At 36.4% G+C, this 25,914-nt stretch overlaps 1 protein-coding gene across 6 annotated transcripts in view; it reads left to right on the top strand.

Moving 5' to 3' along the window:
- Positions 1-25,914, top strand: part of PDE7A (phosphodiesterase 7A) — a 78,255-nt gene that overhangs the window by 28,310 nt on the left and 24,031 nt on the right. The window contains exons 1-3 of one of the 6 annotated variants that reach the window (XM_051771146.1): positions 7,587-7,734; positions 14,400-14,460; positions 21,610-21,693. In XM_051771146.1, the coding sequence (XP_051627106.1) occupies positions 7,675-7,734; positions 14,400-14,460; positions 21,610-21,693 (205 nt within the window). In that variant the 5' untranslated portion in view covers positions 7,587-7,674. Of the gene's footprint in view, positions 1-7,586; positions 7,735-14,399; positions 14,461-14,546; positions 15,875-21,080; positions 21,114-21,609; positions 21,694-25,914 lie in introns of those variants that run through there. The other 5 variants (XM_051771166.1, XM_051771159.1, XM_051771139.1 and 2 more) reach the window with 5 other exon arrangements.

Raw genomic sequence — 25,914 nt, 5'->3', positions numbered from 1 at the left:
TGTAGGTTTTAATTAGTTCCTGGAAAAACACATAGAAGGCTAAAAGCATTTTTGACTATGGTGGGTAAGCAAGTTCTGAAATAAGTGTTTAGTACAGATGAATCTCCAGATGAATTTTCTCCAGAAAGAACTTTGTAGCAGAAACTGTAACTCCTCTGATGGTTTGGGTTTGTGTATGCTTTTGGAGGGTTTTTTGTGTGTTTTTGTTTATACTGATTTGACAGCAAATTGTGTAACCAATTTCAGTGTTTGTCCTGTGTAATCCTTCAGTTATTTTAATGAAAATAATCACAGAATAGGAAAATGAAAGCCAGGCTTGATTTATTTCAGATGTTCTGATGCTATCTCTGCTTAATTTATGAATATGAAACTTCCAGTTTTCCCCTTGAAATGTAATCTTTTTTGACAACATAATTTTTTGTAATGGCTATCAAGGAACCAGAAACAAAGATGATTTCATTACTGCCTTTTTAATGCTTAGCATACTTTTGGAGCTTTAGCATATAACAGTGTGCCTAGGGAAATGCTGAAATGTTTGGGTGTTTGGGGTTTTTTCTCCCTGTAGGAATTATTAATTTTTTAAAATCAGATCTGCTTATAATAAATGGAAGCTTGGTTGACTGGGGAGTCTTGATAGGTGTCAATACAGCTGTGGGAGATTACCCATCACTTAGTCAAATAGAAGTTTAGTTGTTTTTATTAATTTTATTTATTTCTATTTCCTTTTCAAGTGTGAGTGAGAGAGAAGCCTAGGGAACAAGTCAAAAGGAACAGCTCACACTGTACCCTGCCCCTGTGCTTTTTAGCCTTCATGCATTGCACATGGTTGCTCTCTTCTCTGGATTTATGAGCTAGACAGACACATCTGTGGAAATTCATACATAGAGCTGCTGTCTGGGGAGGCCTTGATTGCTTGCTGTGCTCCCCCTTTCCACACTCACACCCCTGGAAGCTCTGAAGCTGCACAGGTGAGCTAGTAGTGTTCAGATAAGCATAAAAGTTACTGGGAAAGCTTCTCTCCAAGGTAAAAAGCTTAAGCCTTGAATGTAGAGGACACACTTCTTGTGTCCTTCATGTCTTCTATAGATAATTCATGAAGAAATTTAAGATCCAACTTCGTGACTTAAAGTTCTGTGATGTTCTTTTCTGGTGTTGTGGTGTGTTGACAGTTTTATATTGTCTTTCTGTGAGATTCTAAACTCAGTGCTTTTTATTTAGGTTTCCAGTTAAATATAGCACAGTAAGATGGTCTTTCACTGTTCAAAAGATGTGCTTTAGAAATAGAACATAAATGTTTTATTACAGAATCTAAAACATTGGTAGCTTTTCTTGTCACATGTTATTGTTCATCTGTTTTTGCTCACATAGCCAGGTTACTTGCAATATGTGAAGTATGTGGCAATTGAAATTACTGTTTATCTGTTTCCATTATACCATTCAGTCTTTGCTGAAGGTGTATTAGTAGTGGAACACAGTAACTCAAAGCAGCTAAAATTCAACTTTTTGCATCTCACCTTCAGAATTCTGTCTTTACTGAATGAATTGGCGTCTTGAGACCCTGATGGAGCTTTGTCCTGTGACAATAGTGCAATTTTTTAACTCTTCAAAATCACAGATGAAGGCATTTTTATTGAATTCCAAAACTGGCCCAGTTTTTTGCTGTGCAGCACACCTTTTGTGAATGAGCAGATGACAATGTCTGCAAACAGGTGTGGGCAGATAGAGGCTGATGTAGACCAGTCCTGGTTGAGCATCTCTACGACTGTGCCGACATGGTTCTTCGTCTGAGGTGATAAGTCTAACTACATCCAACAGTTAAAAAATAAATACTTCCTAAATAACATGACACATACTTGTGTGTAGGCTGCAGTCTTAACTTTTTCCTACTTTTTTATTTGTTTGTTTCTTAAAAGAGGGTTTGGTAAAAGCAGAGTGGAACTTTTCCCAAAATCTCTTCTCTGAAGAGAAGTAGAAATCTTGGTTCAGTGGATTTAAACAAAGCCCTAGAATGCAATAGTGAGTAAATATCCATTAAAAATGGGTGTCTGAATAAAATAGAGAAAGAATACTGTGTTGTAGAACTTCATCTTCTGGTGATTTGTTTTATCTAACTTAGTAAATTTCAGAGTATCTACAAAGAACATACCATTATACATTTAAATAATGTAAATTGGTTGGTTTTTCACTGTGGCAGTTTATACCATATAACACTTTCTCCTATGGAAATGCATCTAGCTATAGAACTGAAGTTCATGGTATGACAGAGGCAATGAGACCATTCTAATTTGTATTGCAAAAGAAGCATTTTAGAAAGAAGTAATCTGTTTCTAGATGTTTAATCTATTTAAGGAAATTAAAAATGTGTTCTTATCCGTCAGTCAACTTAGATATGTATGGTTTTGCCTTTTTCAGTTACATATTCATTTCTGTTAACCTGCAAAAGCATGATGTTGAGCAAATAAGATGAAAGATTTAAAACAACCATCAGAAAAGTGCTATATTTAATAATGTGCTTTCTTTGGCAAAGATTTATGTGATTTGTGTATAAAATACAGACTACCTCTTAGCCCTTTTGGACACACAGTACATAGGATATTCCTGGTAGTTTTCTATTGCTACATTACAGTAGCAATAGAAAACTCAGTGAGAGATGGTACAGAAACGCAGGTTGTTGGCTTCCTTTCATTCAGTGGGATTGTATCTTTTCTAAGAGGGGTTTCTGTCTTTTTCTGTCTTACTGAGGACTGAAATGGAAGATTTGTAAACCTGAGAAGTGGTCTTTAAAGTCGTGCCTAAATGCTGCCTTCTGGATCTGTAGCTGTCCTTGACTGTCAGAGTTCATGTTCTGGAGTTCTAAGCCCTTGGTTTAAGATCAGCCAGCCTTTTGAGTTTAGTTGCAATGAGTTAGATAGTTGCAATGATGATTTTTTTGTGGTCATGAAGGTGAATTTTACTAACTTCCTTAAATTTTTCATGTTTGAATACTGTTTGCTAGCTGAGATGTAGCCTTATGTGGCTGAATCGCCATCCCTGGAGGTATGTAAAAGATGTGGCATTTAGGGACGTGGTTTAATGGTGAACTTGGCAGTGCTGGGTTAATGGTTTGACTTCACGATCTTAAAGGCCTTTTCCAACTATATGATTGTATGATTTTGTTAATAAGCAGCTAGAATTGTTGGAATCTTGTACCTAGTTGCAACATAGGCTCATATGGCAAATCATTTAAATAAGAAGCTGAATTGAAAGTAAAATATTTAGGTAACACTTTAAATTAAGATATAAACAGAAATATCATTTGTAAAAGTTGGTCATTGTGTATACATTGTGAAATTCAAAAAGGTCTGCTCTCAGTATCTGTAAAAATAATGGTGTATTTTCCTCTCTTTTTGTTCCCTTGAGTGCAGTGTTTAGTGGTTGGGTTGGGCTGCAGCAATAGCTACCCACACTTGTTACAAGAATACTCATAGATTACCATTTAATTATTCTTTGTTAGTGAAGTCAGCTGGAGAGAGAGAGAGATCACACATGATATATATAATGAGGCAGGGAGAAAAGCAAAGAAAAGATGGAAATGAGTTGAGAGCTGTGGTTTTTTTCACTACGTGCTGATGAATTTGTAAATGATAGGCTTATTTCTCTGCTGTCATTACATGCTGTTAATATAAATACAGTTATATGGTCCGTAGCAAGTAATAGGCCAGTCAGAAGTGTATCCTAGAAGTCAGTGTGCATAAACATCTGTTCTGTGCCTGTTCTGGAAGGGGGTGTTTGAAGGGCAAAAGAGACTCCATGGAGATCTCTTTTCTGGGCCAGGTGTACAAGTGCATGCACATGAAATCAGGTCATTCTGGTAAGTAGGAGTGATTAGCAACAGGCCTCAAACTTCAGCATAAAAACTCATGTGGTGATGGAGGCCTGTGAAGCCCTCCTGCATTTAAACAGGAGTGTCATATGAGACCCAGTAGTATCTGTGAAATATGGTGCTCTTGCTTCAACTCTTGATTTCCTGTAGGTGTTATTGAAATGGTTTTCTGTGGGATGGAGCATTTAAAGACACTTCTGCACATATAGTAGTTACTGAGGTTTGTAAAGCAACCTTGAGTCATTCTTCAGGGCTGATGGACTTCCGTAAAATTAAAAAAATAATAGAAAAGGATTGGGACAGGTGGATATTTAGAAATATACAATTAAAACTGGGATCCTGTATTTGGTACTTCAAACAACAGAGTACATAGTAGGAAATAATGAGTTTCCACATGGAGCCTTGCAGATCTCTAGGAGTGTATATGGAAATAATTATATCCTTGCAAATCACCATGGCATATTAACGGAGAACTACTTCAAATCAGTCGGAGCTGGTCCCATGTGATGCCAGTTTCCCAATGAGAGCAAACTGGTATCTTTAGTAAATTCATTACTGGAATCTTTGTAACAACTGTTGCAAGGCCCCAAGCACTTTCTGCTGTATTGGTAATGAATGCTTGTCTTATTAGGAGTTGCACAGAAAGATTAGCTCAGCAAATGCAAAAACTGTAGCAAAACATGCCTTTGACTGCTTAGATGCATCTACAGTGCTGCATGTCATCAAATTTACATTGAAGTCATTGGGATATTTCCGTTTCTTTGTTTGGAAATTTTAAGAGACAGCAATTGCACTTGTACATTTGAGCTGAGGACAGAGGAACTAGATAATGACTTGTATGCTATAGTTGAATGTTAAGTACTGTAAATCTTGCCTGATGAAACATGGTCTCTCTGCAGGCATCAAGAAAATGGATTTCAGAAAACTGAAAAGGAATATGCTAAAAAGCAGGGAAGAAAAAGAGAAGAAGAAAAAAATAAAACAGCCTTAGGAACTTCCATGATTTTTTTAAGTACAATGCAGTGTATGATAGCTGTTCTTTCTGGTGTGCATCTTAGTTTCAAGATGAAGCTGAGACTGATAGTCATGTCCAGAGCTCAAGGGTCACTGATTGCACTCCCAGAACTGAGGTAGCATAACAGGTACTATGTTAACACAGAGGGAATTTAGTGCCACCTTATTTTTATGTAGTCTTCTACCTGAGGGTTTACCGGACTTATAAATTACCTTGAATAATTTCTTGCACGTTTTTGTAAAATGTCATTTCTTTCACCTTCACCTTGGAATTGGGAATAGGGTTATTCAAAGTGGTACTTTCCCCAAAACCAGCACTTTAGCTTCTGTGTCAATATCTTATAGTTCTCATACAAACTGACACACTCTGATCTTACTCTGTCTCCAAATTCAAAAATCTTATTTCCAAAACAGTCTTTCCATTCTCAAGCCATGATTAAAACAAATAATGCTGTAGTGGTGCTTAACAGATGGGCATATATTTTTATTTCAGTGTTCTGATATTAAACTTATGTATGAGACAATAGTTTTAAGAAAACTTCCAGTAAGAGGAGGCTTCTTAATTAAACCATTTACTGTTGGAAGACAAAAGAGGAAAGGATGATTACTTTGTATAGCTGTGTTTTCTAAGGTAATATTGTGTTTCTGAAATTGATGGAAGAAAACTTTGCTCCATGCACCTAGGATAAGACACTTCAAGAACATCTTCATGTGTTTTGAGAGAGGAAAACGGAAGACTTGTAAGGGATGGAAAGTGGTAGTGAGGGAGAGAAGCGCTTGACCTTTCAAAGAATGTAAGGCTATTTATGTCAGAGTCTTATTTGGAGGAGAGTTCAGTCTTGAAGCAAATCACCTCATTGTCCCTGTTTATTGTGCCCATTTTTTTTGTTTGTTTTCCAGAGTTCTTTTGGTATGTGCTAACCAGGCTGCTTCCAGAAGAAACTAAATCATTCCACTCCTTGCATGCACCAAATGTACTGTAGTCCATACTACGGTCATAGAGATTTGATCAGGTATTGAGTCATTTTTTGGTGGCTTTGAACCCCTTGTGGTAGGGTCTGTTTCAGGAAGTTTGAGTAAATATGGCCTTGCAAAAAAATTTAAAACTCCTGGGTTTCATATCGTATAGGTGTAAAGATCTCAGCAGCAGCTGTTTTGATCTGCTCCAGTTGTGCCAAATTGCTAATACAAATATAGCCTAATGCCATTTATTGTGGGTTTGTTTTTTTAAAGTAACATCAGACTGGTGGTGACTAATTGTCAGGGTGTTTTAACCTTGTCAACTGTTTGGAGGTGGTAATGTTTTTAAATGTCTCTGTGACAGTTTGTGTTTTGGGTGGAACTTGACAGACCTTTAGATAAGTGCTGCATTCATTAAGAGAGGTACCAAAAGGTCCATTCTGAGTGTTATGGCCCATGATTTTGCTCTGACTGGTTTTCAGGGGCATGGGGTGGGGACAGAGCAGAAGATACATGTTTGGAGTGTAATAGTGCTGTAGGAACAACTGGTGCTGAGACCATGATTATAGCTTAAAAATCAGCATAAATATTGGGAATCATCAGGTAAAATAACAGAGCCTTATCCCAGTTACCGAATCTTCTCCTACCTTCAGTAATCATCCACTGTGGTATGTGTCCCCTTTTCCTGTGGATGAGAGGAGATTAATTTCTCAGTGCTGAAGTTAGTGATCTGTACTAACTTTTGTGTTTTCTGTGCATATTGGAATTTGCAATTGATCTTTGTGCTCTTCATATAACTTTTTTTGCAAAATCTTCATATAATTTTCCTTTCAGTTATTCAGCTTCATCCTTTTAAACTCCTCAATGTTCCACACTGTTTTTTTCCACCTCTGTAGCTCCTTTTTTTTCCCAAACTATTTGAAATTTCTTTGTATTTCTGAAATGAAACATTTTTATCAGCTTACAATGACAAAAATTAAAATAAATCTCAAAGCTGCCCCAAGCATGTAGGACCACTTGGCTGCCTAATCAGTGATCTTGGAGGAAGTTGGTCTGCTTTCCAACCCTGGGAAGTTCTAGGGAGGCTACAGTGAAGTTCAACCCTTGGAGCAATAAACCAAAGCCACATGCCAGTTCAGGCATGAGTGTGAGTGGCAAGAAAGACAGTATGAAGGATGGCCTGTTTAGTGGACAAAAGAAGAGATTGGAGAATGACAATTGGTTTGAATGATTGCACATATTCAGTGCATTAACTTTCTTTCATTAACATTATTTATAGTAAGTGGCTGTAAAAGCAGTTTTGAAATATTTTTTTGAAGTGCAGTTCATAATAGTTCTCCAGGTGGCAGAGATAATAGGAATTTGAGAATATCGGCTGTGGTGGAATCTGCTGGAAACAGGCTCTCAATAGCATTTGAAGGCAAGACAATATCCTAAATTAACTCAGGTGTTTGGACTACGGGAGTTTGATCCTGTGGTCTGGCACACTTTGCTGTGTTAAAATGTGATAAAAGGATGTAATGTGGTTATAGATTTCCTTTAGCATTTTATTTATTAAGGTTTATTTATTAAGGTTTTATTTATTAAGGTTCATTAAGGTTTTACTCTTTGCCGTGCCGTCTGGTTGTGAAACTTTCTTGTGGAGCCCAGCTTTGGCAGCGAGGGGAGCGGGGCAGTGCTGCCGCCGCCGAGCACATTGCTGGGGCTGTCAGGTGACAGCTGCCGCCTGCCTTGTGCCTCCCTGCCCTGTCCTGCTGCTCGGGCTCCCAAACCTCGCACAGACTTGAGCACGGGCCGCCATCGGAGGAGATTATGCTTCAGGAATCCGGGGTAATCCAATGGGAATTGCATTGATCTGGTGTTTAGCTCTGATCCTTATCAAATGGATTACTTCTAAGGTAGGCCTTTTTATTATTCTGTTTTGACTAACTGGGTTTATAAGTGGCCTGAGAGAAAACAAGTCGTTAGGAACTTCACAAGTGCTTATTTTTCTTCTTTAAATCTAATCTGTTTTGGAAACACGTAATTCGTCATTTAAGACTGTGTTTCCTGAGTGATCATACCTGATTTTGTAGCTCTTGACTTTTGCTTGCCTTGAAGTGGGAAGAGTGTGTTTGTAGCAGTGCCAGTTAGGAGACAGGGGAAAAAGGATCTGAAATGGCTTCTGAATGGCAGGGGTTTGCTTACCTCTGATACTAACGTATCTTCAGTTTTATAGCCCTTTAAAGGCTTTGTGAAAATAAGGAAAAACAATTTTAAACATAGTGAGAATAATACAAATTAAAGTATTTTGCTTCCTGGGCAGGATATCCTTTTTGTATTGTTGATTTTAGCGTTGTGGGAGTGGAAATACCAGTTTTGTTTGATTACATGAAATATGGACTACTTGGCTTACTTTGTAGCCTTTCCATTTTAGATCTCTGTGTTTTGAAAAATATGTGCTAATGTTAGACAGGATTAGGAGTTCCTACTCTCTCATTCTAAAGAACATAAGTATCCCCATAATGCATATTGTCCTAGTAAACATAGGTGAGATTGGTGCCTGGAGATGACACCAGGTTCTTCTTAGCATAACTCACTGTCTAATCTGGAATTAATTCCATAGGGGGAATAAATATAAGTTAAAGATTGTGAAGAAGAGCCAGAATCGTTGGAGAGAATGAGAAAAAAATGGAAAAAAAAAAATCAGAGTTCATGCATTTATATGTAGATAGATTTTTTTTTTTATTGCTACACACTTCTAAAATTTTTGTACAATTAACAGGAGAATCTGAATGAGCATGAATTTGAATTTGTTGTAAAAACAGGCTTTGCCAGGCATCCATGCCTGTGCTTGTCAGTCCTTGCCTAGAATGTGTTTCTAAGTTTACTAAAAGCAAAAATGGTCAGGCTTTGTTCCTGGCACTTTTGACAACTTTTGTCACATCAAGAAAAAGACCAGGATACCCAATGGATGTTCACTTGTGACTGAGGGTAGATTCTAAATGCCAGAGTGTTACAGCCCATGTACTAGCCTTGTACATCCACATATTACTGAAGTATTGTCGAACTGCTGGTTTTCTGGAACTTGACATAAAAAGCTTGCTCAAGGATTTTGTCTAATCCAGTTTGATCAAAGATTGTTTTAAAGTGGGGAAAAATAGGAATTCCAGTTAGCTGACAGAATACAGTTAGGCATAAGAACCTCTGCTTTTTGTGGTTGTGTTTTTACATGTGCTAATGGTTGTTTTTTTTAATGAATTAGTATTTTTGTATTCATCCAATTACCCTTTTTTGCTGTTGCCTTTGTGTCCTCCTGCTATTCTGATTTAGTTTCTAAAGGCAATACCCCTGTGGGTTTCTGTTGTCACCTAAGTCAATCACTTATGCTTTTTTTTGACTGTACTTTCTGATCAGTTGTCAAGCTTTTGTATATTTTTGTTAAATCTTGAATTTCTTATGTTGATAAATCTTTGGATGAATCTTATGATGCCACGTGATAGACATCTAAGTTATATAAGAGAAAATATCTTACAGGTGCATGCTGGATGTATGTGTCATTAACTTTTTGATAACTATAATCAAATGATAGCTAGATTTAAAAATGTTTACTGTCTGTCTTGGGAGGTGATCATGTGAAATAGCTTTATATGGAAGAAAATTATCACATTCAGATATTTGGAGGGAGTATGTGTTTCTTATTGCTTATTAAATATTGCCTTCCTGAAATTCAGCTACATTTTCTTATCACTGGTTTGATAAACTTTCAAAGTACTTCTTTGAACTCCAGTGAAATATTTAGGTAACAGTAGTAGGACCATTTTGCAGTGACTTACCTGAGGTCAGTGGCAGTTTAAGGGCTTTAATTGAACATTTTCCAATGCTTTAGTGAGTAAAAACTTGTTGGTGCCATGTGGAAAACTATGGCTTTATGTTAGCATATAACTTTTAATTACTTGAAATAATTCTAAGAATTATTATACATGACAGTCTTGCTTTTGAAATCCAATGCTAGTTGGAGAAATAAGGTCTAATTAGTTTGTAATTCTAGGAACTTCCAGTTGATAAACTGTCTTATGATCTTAAATAATTTTTAAGTGTGAATGTTTGAGGCAACATTACCAGTAAATTGCAATTGCCATGATAAAACAACTTCTCCAAACTTGTTCAGTTTGGAGAACTGGTAAGTTCTTCTTCTCCAAACTGATAGAGCGGTTGAGAACAATTCTCTGATAGCTGGGCAAAGAACTTGAACAGAAAAGCCAAGTAGGTAAAAAACCCTGCCTGGCTGTGTTGCCCTCTGTCCTCTGTCTTTTCTTTCCCACCTTCTGAGTAAACAACTGTGTCACAAAACGGGGGTCGTGTTCACTATCAAAAAGCTCAGATGGTTCTTTCTCATGGGCAGTACTGAATTTTGAAGGCCGGCAGCTCTACCAGGTTTTGTTGCAGAATGAGACCAGCAGTTGTTTCACTTGACAGTCCAAAAGCTGGCTAGCTGACACTTGCCAAAATGAAGAGCCTGACTGTTCTGAACAAGTTTGGGAAGTCCATGTGATAAAACTGATACATCAATGGAAACGTTTCTGTTTGGCACAAACAGCAGCAGGTGCTCCGTTTCCAAGTGATACATGTATATGTTGTACTCCCTAGCATCACTGAAGCGGTTTCCCTTTGAAGAGATATGTATCTGTGTGCTATTTTGGCATGTAGTTCCCATTGCATGGCCTTTAATAACTTCCTACACTCTATGAAAAGATGTTCAGAAAGATCTGACTTAAATCTAAATTCTGATAGATCCTTCCTTTGCATATTTTTGCAGAGTCCTTGTATCATTATTAAAGATTAGTGAATCTCTCACTTTAGTTTGAACTTCTTTCATTCACTTTCCACAAATATGTCACAGAAGAGAAGTGAAAACCTTTTTACTGTATTGCCCTTTGGAAGAATAAGTGACACTCTAATATGAAACTGAAGTTTAAGGTGAGGTTTTCAAAGTGGAAGTCCGGTATAAACAATTCTTCGCAGTCATCTTTCTGACATCCGTCTTCAGTGCTGAAGCCAAACAGCCTACCCAGTTTGGATGGCTGTGCTCATGTCTGTAAGGAGGAGAACAGTTCAGAACCTCACCTGATCATTTGGGGAATTTGTTGAATCATTTGGAGTCCAGAAAACATTCCAACCAACCAAAGTTGTCCTTGTGCTTGAAAAGGGAACCTGCCTAAACACATTAGGATTGTCTTAAATTTGAATGCTAGTAAGTCTGCCTGCCTATTGGAATGATGCTTATTTGTTTGATGTTTGTACAGAGGATCAGTATTGTTATTAACAGGTACAAAGCTTCAGGCAGACCAAAGAGGTGGCAGAGATTTGGAAATAAAATTTTATGCTAAATGAGTTAAAAATATTAACAATAACATGATATTTTGAAGTGCCAGAAGTCAGTCTTAGTCCATGAAGATTTTAGCCAAGATTTCCCCAGGGTAATACAGCGTTTGCTATGGTCATCTCAACTGTGTCAGTAAGGTACATTTTTAGCTTAGGTTTAGTCTTGTTGTAAGTTTAAGTTAAGGTTAAGTATAGTCTGGGTGTAGGCTACAGAAAGTGGGCCTGTGATTAGCAATGAGGAGGGCGGCATTTTTGGTCATCAACAAGGGTAAAATCCTGGTAATTATATTGTTTGAACTGTAGAGTGCTTTACAGCAACTTCAGTTCTTGAAGACACATTTACTTTCTTACTTATGAATTTGCCTCATGTATCAGTTCACATCTCAGTAGAAGCTGATGCTTTAAATCTAATCTTTCTGTTTGCTGGATTTAAATAGTGGCATCTGGGCAGTGCATCTTAAAGAACAACACACAGGATAGATTAAATTACTTCTCTCTTTTTGGTCCTTTTTCCTTGCATTTTTCTAGAGTAGTGTAGGGTGTGTAATATAACAAATATATGGGCAGTTTTATTTGAAGTGGAAAAATAGGTGATACACTTCAACCTGCAGTAGATAGTCTGTTACCTGTTTGCAGCATAAGCTGACATAAAGCAATCCATTTCTGGATGAGTGCAGTATTATTTAATTTACTTACCTATCACAAGTAGCTAAAAAACCTCTCTACCATTAGTTCCATCCTTTATCTTTGACTGTCCCCCATAGTGCTCCTAACTCACTTAATTGCCTGGTCTAAAGGTAAGAGGTCTGACCATTCATCACCCACCCTTTTTCTATTGGTGAAACTTGCTAATAAGTTTTTTCCTCTTATGTATTTTATTTAACAAATTTCAATGAATGAAATTTATTTAGGACCTCTACAGTTTTACAAAACTGCCTGAAAATGTCCTACTATTTGTGAAGTATTACTAGTGGAGTTTACACAATAAATAGTCTCTTTTTCCTTAGGAAATCAAACTTTGAAAGGTAATTTTAAAAGATTTGATTGTTCAAAGATTTCTGTGAGATCTTTCAAGGTCCTTGCCAAACAAAATCACTTGTCTATATAAGCAACTACTTTATGTTCTTAAAAATGTACTTTGTGTTTGATATCATACATGGATGTACTATTTTATACTGCTTTATCTAGCAAAATATTTTAGATTTTAGACAGCAAGTAATATTTTAGAATCAACATATGAAAAGTGTTGATTTTTCAGTAAATTTTTGCATATTGTTTTCCTTCTTGGAGACTAATGCTCCAGTTGGGCATGGGTCTTGAAGCTGCATGTGTGCTTAGCTTTCTCCTGTATTAGATTACAGAACTGTACTGGACACGTCTAGAAATCTGTGATAGACAGGTGCAAATTGCAAGTTAGCACTAAATTACATCACTGATTGTGCCTAGTCAGTGATATGAAATGTTCCAGGCTACTGAAAATGTATTCAACTGAGATTTGCTAAAACTCAAAGGTAGGTTATATGAAGAAATTTGAAAATGTTAGTGGGAAATCTGCACAATTTTCTGGCTGATGAGTTGCATTTCTGCCTTTCCTATTAGGACAGGCACACTGCTTTGAGAAATGCTGTACAAACATACTTTGAAAAATTATTTGCATGGTTTGTGATCCTCCAAGGAAATACAGAACAAAAGCTGAGACAACAAAAAAGTGCTGTTTAGTTCTTTGTTGTAGTCTTTACAACAGCTATTATCATTGGACCCCATTTGGAGTTAGGTCTTGGGGTAATTTCTGTAATTAAATATTAAGCTTACTTTTGGAAAAACTTCTCTGACTTCAAGTGTAAGGTTTTCTTTCTTGTTTTAGCATGAAAAATATTTAAAAAACTAAGTGTAACTAAGGAGTTTGGAGTCTTAGCACATCATTTGTACAAATCACTGTGATAGAGGTTATTTATCTTTAGTCTTTCTTTGTGTTCATTCAGTTTGTTCTGATAGATAAATGCACATAAGCAGTTCTGCCTTTTCCCCCTTCCAAGAAATTTTTCTTTATTTCATTTTCTTTCTTTTACAGTTATTTTCAATAACCAATATCTGGTTTTTCCTCTCCTGTTTTGTAACATGATTTGATTTCTTGTCTTTTGAGCTTGCACATTTTCAGGCTGCTGTGTGTCCCTGGTATAGCATTGCTCCTGCTGCAGTGACCAAAAAATGGGTGCTTGTGTTCACCGCCAGGCTGGCTTTTATGTGAAGTTCTCAAAGGGGTTTGATGACTCTTCACAGCACTGAGGACTTCACTGTCCTCAGTGTAAGAAAGAAGTGTAGTGGACAGGGGAAGGTCATAGGAGTTTCTAATGTGCACCACTCCCCCTTCTCTCCCCCCAAAATCTTATTTCTTTAAATAACAGCCTGATTGTGAGTGATCCTCTAATCCCAGGGTTAAGAAGTAACATTAATGAAGGCCCTAGGAAGTGGCAGAAGGTGGTTGAAGCACAGTAAAGGCAGGATTGCTGGGTTAAAGTAAAGGCTGGGTGCTAGGTCAAGTCAAACTCTGAAGACTATGTGGTGCCACTGTTGTGTGGCAATGAGAACATTCCTCCAGTTTTTAGCTGTTAGAGGACCACTTCACCACCACCTGTGAGACTTCCCAGATTATAACTATCCCATTAGCTGAATAGGTCTGACACACGTCTTGTGTAGGTAAGAAATACAGCTTATGTGGGAGTATCTCGATGTTGTGCATGGATAACTTGATGACTCTTTTAGACTTTTATCATAAAATATGAAATAACACTTGCTTGTTTTCTCTGAAATATCTTTATGTATTCTTGCTTCAGTGGTACCTTGATTTGCCTACAGAAAGCAGTGTGGCAGCCTAGGACTGCAGTTATGGTGGTTTTTTTTTATTGTGAGGAATGATTGAGGAACATCTGAAAAGAAATTTATGAGGGTATTTTTTTTCCGACACTTTGGTCCTGTTTTTCATGATTTTTTCACTACCAATTCTTGTCCTTCCTTTGTCCCTACTTAAATCAAAATTAGTAGACATATATGTATTTGAAAGATGCATTTTTCATGAAAGATGCAAGATTTCTAAAATTAATTTTGAGAGTTAAATTGGAAATGGTCAACTAATATTTTCACTTCAATTTAAAAATTATTTATTTCTAACTTACATAAAATATGCTTTCTCTTTCTGCAGAGACGTGGAGCAATTTCCTATGACAGCTCGGATCAGACTGCGTTGTACATTCGTATGCTAGGTAAGCATACCAGTTTCTGTATTGCAAAGTTCTAACATTTATGATTGATTTAAATAATAACTTTTTAAATATTTGTGTTGAATTCATAAACTTATTATTATCTTTCTCTTGGATAGCATTTTGGTTAAATTCTTTAGAAGAGTTTGGGTTCTTTTGTGTTGACTTGGGTTTTTTGGTTGTTGGATTTTTTTGTTTTTCTTTTTTTCCTGAGTTAATTATTGTGTTGGATGTCTTACTCCTATAATAAAAAAAAAACTAACCCACAAAACAAACAAAACCAAAGAAAAGTTCTTGTAATTAACCTAAAGTGCTTGGTAGAAGTTACGTTTTCTAAGTGACTCATGAATGACCTTTATTTCTGTGATGAATTTACCACCTCTGCATGGTATCCTTCTGGTTAAAACTGTAGCTTAGGGAACATTTGTGTGAGAGTTACCACGCACTCTTAAAAACTTCAATATGGAGGATATGAAATGCTCAAGGTGTTCTTAAAACAATGATATGATTTTAAGCAATATTTTTCTCATTAATCCTAGGAGGTGACTTGAGAAGGAGAGGATGCATGACAGGGCCAGGAGTTCAGTCAACCTATGAATGTTTTCAGAGTAGGAACTAGAGAAAGACTAAAGCTGAATTCAAATGAAAGCGTACTACTGGGAGGGGAAGACACCCAAGGGGAGACCCTCTGTGATACTGAGTGCACAGAAGGAGTTGAGGTCACTTGTTGAGAGGAGAAAGATGCAAAGCTCTCGCAGTTCTGGCTGCCAGATTCCGTACTTCCCGCACCTCTTCTGGAGGCTGCTGGTGGTGCAGATGGCGTGGGGACTGTGTATGTGCTCTAAGTCTGTTTCACTGCAGAATGATGCCACTTAATTTAAAGCCATCTTGAGCTATGATTTTCTGTTGAAATGGACTATGAATGTGTTTGCATGATGTCTCTTGCAGCTCAATGAACAACAGCTAGTGATTACTAATTCTTAACCATCTCCAACTCAGTCAGCCATAACGTGTCTTTTTATGCCCTGATCCTTTTCAGTTTGGTTGTATATTGTATGTGTTAAAGTCCCCAGAAATTCATAACTGCGTTGTCTATGAATTTAGAGTTGTAAGCTATATACATGTGTACACATGTGTGTATATTAATTCGTAGTCTTAACTTACATATGTGGGCATATGCCTGCATATTTACGTAAAAATCCAATTTTGACTTAGCATCTTCACATTTTTGTTTTTCAATTATTTTGGGTTTTTTATATTTGTGAGGTTGTTAATACTACAGCAGTGACTGTCTACTGAAGGATTTTTGATCAGAGAATTTAATTACTTTGGAGATCTGTTAAGAGGAGGACAGAAGAAGCTGACTTCTAAATGTTTACTGAAAAAACTGCTGGGTTTTTTTTTTTTTGTTGTTGTTGTAAGTAGTTTTATTTTGCTTTCAAAACTTAAAATGAAGTAGTTAGGCCCATCATTTCTGCAGAAGGACATGTGATTATGCTCAAGTAATTCTAGAGGAAAGCAAAGCATGACTTCCTGTAATTCTTGGTATATATACTCCTGAACTGAGGGAAAAATCTCATTTATCTGGAAAATCTTTAACTGTTCTCATAGGCAGAACTGGAAAATAATCAGAATATGATGCTAAGTAAATTAAATTTTCACTTGTTCTCTCATTGGAATTAATTATTACACTATGTGATTGGTGCTTGTTATGAATAGCATAAGTCTTGCTTGCTGGTGTAACTCATTCGCGCTGTTCTAACGTGGGTGGGGGGAGGAGGGTACCAAAAAGCAAACAAAAAATTGCTCGCTGGATGTTTTAATCAGTATGATAAATTTGTAGTGTTTTCTCACTTATTAGGGATCACTTGGTTCTCCCAAATGTTATGTACACTGTACTGTACAAGTTAGCAACTATTTACATATATAGTACTTTTGTAAGTGTAAATGGACTGTAAAAAAGACCAGCCTGAAAGCTGAACAGTTGGATGCATCGGTATGTAGAAACATTCATATCAGAGTAGATTCAAGAGTTAATATATTCCATTAGAACTTTTTGCAAGAAATGTGAAGCATTGCATTTCCTACAGTATTGTGATGAAGTTTTGGTTTTGTTTTATTTATCGTAGTACATTTTAGTGCAGTGAGCTGTAAGGAATCCTCAGCTGTAACTTAATGGGAAGTTAGGCACAGTCATGAAAGGTTTTGCCTTTTACTTTCTTGGTTTGTATTCCATATAGAGTATACATACTAGTAAAATGTACCTTGATAAGGTGTTTATTTTAGCAGACAAAAAATATAAAAGCCAAGGGTATCTAGGATACCTCTCTCTTCCTCTGTTTAGCTGTGCTGGCTGTAAAGTTTCTTCATTTGATGTTTTTAAGCTGTTCCAATGGGAATCCAATGGAAATTAATTTACATCAATTAAATTGGAATTCCTGTGGTATAGCAGTGTTGTCAGGTTCCACTTAAAAGATCAAATTTTAGGGCTACACAAAATAAACAACTAACTGTTAACTGTCTTCATCAGTGTGTCAATATAAACAAACAGGGTTGACTGTAATGACTCATCTGTCATACCCTATTCCCAAAATATACACTAAGCCACTCCCGAGTGGCTTATTTACTATTTTAAGATATAGATACAGATGCAGCATTGTAGAATTTTTCTTTTAAGACCTTGGAAAGGCTAATACATCTGCATCACCTCAGCTACTACACCCCTCAGCTACTTTTCTCAGCAACTATGAGGAATTCTTAAAATATCTTTTAAGTGCTTCTGTGTAATCTTGATACTTCCTTGATTTTTTTTCCTCTTATTTGCTTTTCTGGTTTCTTTTTCTTGCTGTTTTCTATTGCCTGAAAGTTTTGCTGCTGTGCATGGAGTAGAAAGTGTGGGGCACTGACTGCTTGTATTGGTGAGTGTGCACCTCTCGACTAAAACTGGAGCATTTTACGCTCCTTTAGAGAGATTTTACTCTCCTTTAGAGACACTGGAGGAAAGCTACTGTGTGATTCACGCTCTTCTCCTGTAGCAGTTATGTTGTGTTCAGTTTGCTTTAATTCTGGCGTATTCAGCTGACCTATCATCTGTTTCTTCAACAAATTTAATAGGAACTTTACTCTGTGAAGCTAGTAATTCTGTCTGGAAATCCTGCTCTTCAGAACTTCATGGCTTTGACTTGGGTGCTTTACCTTGAGGTGGCTGTCGTAATTTCTGCTCCCAGCTGTCCTCCGTGATCTCTGAGGTTTCTGCCCCTGCTCCAAAGGCCTCAGCTCCCCAAGCAGCTGCTGCATTGTTACTGTGCCACACTGGAGCGTTAGGGTAGCACCAAGTATGTGCTGTGTAACCCTAACGCACAGGGATGTCAGCTGTGGCATTTCAGCTGCCTCGTAAGTATCAGAGCTGTCCTTGCCCTGTAAGCAGGAATCTGAGAGAGGGGCAGGAACTAAGCGATCTCTTTCAAGGTAAGTCTTGTTACAGCCCTGATTCCTTTTCTGTTTTCAGTTGTAGCTGCAAACCTCCCACTTAGATTCATTCTTCCATGATTTATTTAGTCTTCAATTGAGTTTCTGCCTGTATGACCTTTGTCTTAAAAATGCAAGCAATCCTGATCATGTAGAACTATTCTGGAAAAAAATGTAGCTGAATACTCGGCCATCAGATATTTTGTCATTTTTGTGCACAAAATCAGGTTTTGAAAGGAAGGCTTCACACTTTTAAATCTTCTTCTTGATTCTTTGGAATCACAGAAACTTTCAGAGGGAAAAAAATTGTTCCTGGAAGTCCACTGTCATTAAGATGCTGGACTTGAATGTGTTCCCTTAAGGTAACAGAGGAGTCTTTTCAGAGTGGCTAAAAGTGGCCAAAGAAGGGACACTTAAGATAAAAGCTGTCAGTCAGGTTGCTATCACTTCTGTGCTCCCCCCAAGGAAATATACCTGTGAGCAGACTGTGTGATCTCATTGTTTAAAAAGATTTTGTAACCGTTTTGATATACTTGTAAAGGTCTAAATAAATGAAAATTATTCAAAAGTTCTTTTGGTTTAGGTGTTGAATTTAAATTGTCTTTCATCTACCGTAATAATGATTGACTCTGAGGCTGGACATCTGTTGCTGTTTGTAGGAATTATGTAACAGTGTCCTTTTGTCTGATAAATTCGAGATGTCTTGTGCCTTTTCTTAAAGTTACCTATGAAGATAAACACGTCTCTTCCTTAAAATTAAATTCTGCATAATTTGAGTGACAGGGTTACAAAACACTTGCACGGGATTTCCCAAGCAAATCGATGCAAATAGGTTATGTTGTGTGAAAGCACAGGGATTTGGGGTCTGTTAATCTTTGCAGTTTACAGTAACTGAACATTGAATGCATAATGACGGTCCAGTATTCCTGGATGTTTTGGGACTATCTGTACCTCTGCAGTAGAGATCAGTTTCACTGTGCTAATGGCACATAATTTCATGACATGTAGCCCGTTAGATGCTATTCTTTTTTCTGCTTCCATATACTTAGAAACTTCAGATGGAAAAATGCTGTCATCAAATTCCGCTTGTACCAGTATTTTTCAAGCACATTTGTTGTCTGAAATCTTCAAAAATGCAGCAGTCCTGTACAATGGTAATGGAGACTGCTTTTCTGCCTTTGTTTTGGTGCAATAGAATTTTCTACTTTGCTTGCTGTAATACATTCCAGTCCTGTAGAAGTGATATATTTTCCCAGAATGAATACAATTTTATTCTAAATAACTAATCCATTGTTGAAATCTTTATTTTTAAAAAAATATCCTCTTCTACCATGATTAAGGAGAGAGAATTTATTTAACAATTATTTAATGAAAATATTTTGCTTTCCTTGCTGGAATTTCTCATTCCTTATGTAGGCAACTAAATACACTCATTTTAGCTGTATCTTATTACAGTTGCCTTTTTGTTACTTTGTGATGTGCATTTATAATATATAATTTCTTCTTTTGGCTAAATATTCCTGTAAATAGATGTTCTAGTAATTCCTGTTAAAAACAATGTAGTTAGTTGCACTTCTGCATTTCACTTGTAGACAGTTTTTCGTGTTTTCCTACTCAAAATCCTCAACACTGCAGGCATTTCAAGGGTAACAGGGATACTTATTCTGTCCATACTGTTAGGCAAGGTACTAGTAAATAAAAAAGAACAAAGCACAGAGAAATTTTCTGGACATCATTTATCAGGTGAATCTGCTTGGTTTTTTGTTTGCAGAATTCCATGTTGGTCTTCAGGTATTTTTCTGTGAACTTTTCCTATTCTTGATACTTAAAACAAGTAAATTGTTTGCCAAAACCTAGTTGTACATTGACTGAAACTATTTGTTGATTTATGTTGCGGTTTGTAAATTTTGAAAGTAAAGAACTGCCTTGAAAACTAAATATAATTCACAAAATCTATATCACATTTTCTGTAAAAAATTAGCTCAACTAAAAAAGTCTTTTTTCTTTTAATTCAGCTGGTGAACTCATTCACGCAGCTGTAGCTATGCCTGATTACCCAGATAAATGTGAGTGAAAGGTAACGAAAGTTGAATTTGCCTCCGTGTAAACTGATATTTTCATACACAGCTACTAATGCATTCGCTTCCTCTCTTCCAAAGTTTCCTCTCTTTTTCCTTTTCATTAATTTATTTTGTAAATAAAATTCACCAGTTGCTTTTGCCTAACAGAAGACTTCTACAATCTGCTGCCTCTGTATTGCCGGGAAGGAGACAAGTCTCTTACACTCTGTTCAAATGAATGCTTGAAGCATTTTTAAGTAATATATTGTCAGGTTACTTTCCCTTGCAGCTCATTTAAGGTTTTCAGTTTCAAAAAATAAAAGGGCTAATTACTGAAAGGCACATGTATTTAGTATGTTTTTACTGTTATACAAATTTTACACCCAGTATTTGGGGAGCCCTGGACCTGCTTACCTTTTTGTGGTCCTTCCAGCCTGGTTCACAAGATAACATTCATGTCAAGTGTATCACTATAGGTATGTCAGTGTTTATAGATATGTATCTCTACAAAGATGCCTGTTGAGCATTAAAAGCTTAAGTCAGTATCTTTAGCTATTTTCTGACAAGTTGCCTGCTTCAGCATTACAGATTAGCTGGTTGGAAATAAAAGAAGGGAAAAATACTTTCAAGGTGTCTATTACTTGCCGGAAATTAAATAGCTAGATTTTTATTTTGTTTTTATAAACTCAGTCATAGTTGCTTTTGTTAATTACTTATTTTGGATTCATATAAAAAGCGCTGTGTTTGAGGTGAGGAGAATACTACACTTGAAGGATTTTCATAATTAGAAACCAGAACATTTGCACATCTTCAATTTAACTTTTTGTTAGGATTTGAGGAAACACTATTGCATTTGATCCTCAAAGATTTGTCCAAATTTGTAATTGCAAAAGGATTTTAAGTGAAAGCTTTTAATCGAAGTGAACTACTTATATTAATGCATACGAGTACCTAATGAAAGAATACTGATCAGCTTTCAGTTGGTAAAATGGATAAGTAGAAATCAACTAGCATGCTAAAAGATTCAGGTTGAAGCTAATTACAGTGCAAAATAGTTTGATAAAATTTTAATACTGAGTTTTGGTATTTTAATAGGCTCTTGTGTAATATTCAAACAGCTGAGCACAAGTAAGTAAATGCTAGTGGGAAAATATTCTATTATGTAAAATAAAACCATATTTTAACTAGCTTATTTGCTAAAAGCTACCATTTCTAGAAGTTGAATCTTTTTTGTATTTTATAAAATGTTATCGTTTTATGTGTGTTACTGAGGAACAAATCGACTTTTAAATGTTTGTGTTTTCTGTCATATTAAGGTGCATTTTTACCATACTGGTGTAGCAAGCTCTTCCTAATTTCATCTGAATGCTTATCACATGCTTCTGGCAACGTATGCTTAGGCAGGAGAGATTTTGACGAGAAAGCATGTGATTGCATGTTTAACAAGTCTTCAAACTTTGTTTTGAATTCCACCTTTAAAACAAAAAGCATTGAAGTAGGCCTATTGTTTGAATTACTCTCCTCCATTAAGTACATGAATCTTTACCCCTCCAGGCTATGTTCATTTGCATTTTATCTCTGCCACTCTTCCACACTTTTATTTCACTCTTGACCCTGTTTCTAGGAGATGTGCGAGTAAGAAGTCGGGCAGGATTTGAAACAGAGAGAAGAGGTTCTCATCCATACATTGATTTCCGTATTTTTCACTGTAAGTATTTAAAAGCAGATAAATTACAAATACACAAAGGCTTCCATCAATTTTAACTACTGAGCCTCTAAAAGATAGCAGCTTTTATAGCAAGACCATTTTTTATACTTAGGAAAATCCTTCATGCTAGCTCATTACCAAAAATAGAAGAGGACAATCCTCACTGCTAAATTTTTGTTTCTAAAAATTTAGTTTAAACTCATTGAATTTAAACCTGAATCCCTGTGGAAATGAAGACTGTCTTATATCCAGCTACTGGTGTGTGTGCTCACTTGACAGACACAATCAGTTGAGGGGAATAATTTCCTGCTTTTATGCAGCAGCAGAAAGGCCCTGTCTAGGATGGTGCTTGAATAGACTTACAGTAGATATCAATGTGCTTTGACCTCATCATAATCAATTAACATTACGTCTACTCAAACATGTAGCTAGGGCTTAAATTTTTGGACAAATATAAATCTTAAAGTGTTACAGGAAAACAGCAGACTAAATTTTTTTGATTATGTGTTTTAGGAATCATTTTTTCTCAGAAGTGTTGCAAGAATAATATTTTTGTAGAGAAAAAAGTTAAATTATCTATCTGTGATGTTATAACTAAATTTGTCAGTAGTTGTTGTAACATGAAGTTTCAATAACCACCAAACCAATGTGCAGGGAAAGTGCAGAGGATTTAAGTCTTAATTAAATTATGTCAATATTGAATGTATTAAGTGTCATAAAGTATCTATACCAACACTGAATCAGCACAGTTCCAATATTCTGAATACAATGGAGAGATTTAGAAAAGCTGATTTCATGATAACAAGTGTGGTTGTTCTAATTACCTTGTTAATAAAAATGAGTGGCAGAAACTGGTCTTATGCTCTGATTGTAACTGAAGTTACTCTTTTAAAAAAGTAGATCACATTTAAAACTCTTAAACTCTTTAGTTTCATTCAAAAGTTTCATAACAATAGGTGAGAAAACAAAGTTTGAAGAGTGTACTATATTGATTTTTCCAACAAAGAGGATAAGAATTTCATCTCAAGTCCTGATTGAGTATAATAAATTCTCTAGAAATAGCATGCAATTTATGAAGTTCATAACTATGTCTTTTTGTGTATGTATATATATGTGGCATTTCATGCTGATAGGGGAAAATACTAACAGAGTAGTAAAAGAACTACCAGTTAAAAGGCAGTCAATGTATGATATTATTGCTGTTGTCAAATTAACTATTTTCTGTGGTCCTCATCACACTTTTCTTTCCATCCTGATGATTGTGCATCAGGCAGATCATGACTAATCAGGAAGAGGATTTTCACACCCTTTCTTCTTGCCCCTACCTGTTCAGGCATAGGCACCAGCTTTTAGCAACATCACCTGTGGTGTCTGATGACAGCAAAGAATGTTGCTAGGAGGCCCAAAAAATTCTTTGGCTATAGCTTCCCTCTCAAGTCAACTGCTGTGGCAGTTTTCAGAGTTGCCATATTATAGTCATATTTTTTGCACTTCAGGACTGTAGCCTGTTGCAGGGTTGCTCTTCGACTTCAGGCTCCTGCCGTATTGTGGAGTTTCTTTCAAAATCAGTAAGGAATTCAGAGCCAGCTCTCACCATATCACTGGGTTATCTATTAATTAATGTAATTGTGGGATTTTATTAATCAGTAAAATATTTTCTTTTTCTCTGCAATGCTAATTGAGTCCTGATCAATGTTTCCTTAATTGTTTTAAGCAAAACAAATTTAGTATGATACTATGAGACTGCAAGTCGAGAGAAGTTCTGGGAATCAGACTAGACCTGATTTTTAGGGTATTGTCCCTGCCCTCTCCCGGTAACTCCAGAAGGATTTGATTTTGCCACATTGAGCTACATGACTGAAAAATGTTCACCCTTACGAGCAATAGCATGTGAGAGGAGCCAGCCAGCTCTTCTTTCCTTGAGGCAAAGACTGAACTGAAAAGGGTCTCTTCTGGAGTCAAAGCAAACTAAACCATCTGAATGCTCGCTTTTTTTTTTCCCTCCCCACCACAGCTGTATCCTGAACATCAGTAATGCATGGATATGCTTCCTTCATCATGTTTGTATAGTTTCAGTGTAACTTTCTTCTACCATCCAGTAACTTTATTGTGTGGTACTAAATATTTTGCAAAGATCATGGCTTACCTGTTTTGCAGATGTTGTATATACTGGCTGTCAGTCACAGTGTGGAAGCATTATTGCTGTTTTGTATTTTTCTTAGCTAATTTGTGTTGTTCAGCATTTTCTTTTTGTGTCAATGATGTTTTTAGAAGAAGTTGAACATCTTTCAGGAGGTCCAGCTAATAATCTGCGACCAGTTCTCTTTTCCTATATTTTATTGGTAGGCTCTTAACCCTGTATTTTATTGGTAGGTTTGAAGAGTACTGAATTTTAAATGCTTTATTCTGTTTTCAGGAAGCTACTGTTGTGTGCATTTGTTTTAAATAGTCACTTCTGTTTCATTATACTATTTTAACTTGCAACTTTATCTTGTGTTGCTGAAGAAAATTTTTAGCACTTACTTATTAAGACCACTTCTGTATCTTCTTAAGCATTATAAGCTCAGCCTCTGTATTCCTCATCCCATAGTTCTGTAATTGACACATGAATATGCAAGTTTTTAACTTGACTAGAAGTATTCTCAACAGTAACCTTTTTCTAGGAAATTCAATTTGAGGAAAGATTCTTGAAAAAATATCTTTATTGTTATTGCTAGAGATGGTGGTATGGGAGTCATCTGAGAATTCTTAAATTCAGGATTTGACTGGTGATCAACCTAAGTTTGTTGGGTGGTAATTTTCCTTCTATATTACGTGTTGTTCGAGAAGTCACCTTTTTATGGGTAATTGCAGGAACTAGCCAGGAGGAGTAGTTTAATTAACAAATTTTTGTTTGAATAAGACTGCTTCCTGATGAGTGGGGAAAGATAGGACTGTATTCCTCGGTTGGTTTGCAGTTGGTTAATGTTGAATCATCAATTAGTAGCTTTTCTGTTACTGTGGTCTGTTGATTATGCCTGTGTAGGACCATGGGCATAAACTCAGAAAGCAGCTCAAAGCCACTGTTTCTGGAAAGGAGAGAGCAGGCACACAACTTTCTTCCTCTGAAGTAAATTTTGGCCTTAAATATAATGGTTGTTCAGTGGATGTATATAAATCACACCTGCACATTAAAATGCCTGCACTGTAACGTTTTATTGACTTGACTGTGGAACTTTTAACTCCATGTGTAACAAGGAGGAAGTTTTGCAATTCACTGTGACGATGCAGCATGTACTGTTTGGTTTTCAGGGAAGTTATTGAAAAGTGTTTTCAGTGGTGTTAACCACTCTTCCTGCCTGCTGGTTTACAGGTAGGCTACAGTTAACATGATTACTTAAAATTTTTTTTTTTCACATTACTTGAGACTTCACGGACAATAATTCAGTCTGCAGCGTTGGCAGAATATGTTGATAAAAGCTAATGCAAAACAGAATCTTTGGTAGAAGAATTGGTAAGTGCACAAACAGGAGTATATAATGTGCCCCAATCACTCACTATTTCACCTGAAAAAAAAAACAAACAAGCAGTGCTCATTTATGTATACAGTATGTTATACTGAGGAAGTGAAGCCAAAAGGAATAAAGCTCAAGTGAATAATTAAGATAACAGAAAAAATATTGGGAACTGCCTTATGCAGATACAACCTAAATTAATGCTTTTAAGCTTCCTTTTTAGGAAAGGGTTGTTGGCTATAGTCAGAAGAAATAGATAAAAACCCAAATATTTTTGGGTTTGTGGAGAGGAAACTTTTTTTCTTTGTGCTTTTCCTGTTTTGCCTGACCCTAAATAAATAAGACCTTGTCAAAAGGTTTTTAGAATTCTCTTGGGCCACTCTCGTCTGAGCATCCTTCTGTGGGGAGATAGTGATGTTGCCAACACATGGGGCTCTATTTTGTGTTTTCTAGATAAGGGAATGTGACACATGTGAGTTAAAATGTCTTGGAAAGAAGAAAGGGGTTTTTGAGTTATTCAGTATGTGTCTATATGGCTCCATTTTGAAGCAGATAGATGTTAGCATATGGTATAGTGCTTCACATAGGAGAGAAAATAACGTGATTTGAACTTAAGACTTCATTGAGACTTAGACAGTTCTTCTCTTCAGTTGTATATGAAGCCTTTTTAGTGGGAAAAGAAAGGGAGACTATTATAGGTAATGAATAAATCTAGTTCTCTTTCTTG

Source organism: Manacus candei, unplaced genomic scaffold (assembly GCF_025592945.1).
Source record: "Manacus candei isolate 608988 ecotype Guabito, Panama unplaced genomic scaffold, ASM2559294v1 h1tg000008l, whole genome shotgun sequence".
In the NCBI taxonomy this organism is placed as follows: Eukaryota; Metazoa; Chordata; class Aves; order Passeriformes; family Pipridae; genus Manacus; species Manacus candei.
The sequence above is the reverse complement of the archived record's forward strand: the minus strand, read 5'-3'. Positions and strand labels throughout refer to the sequence as shown.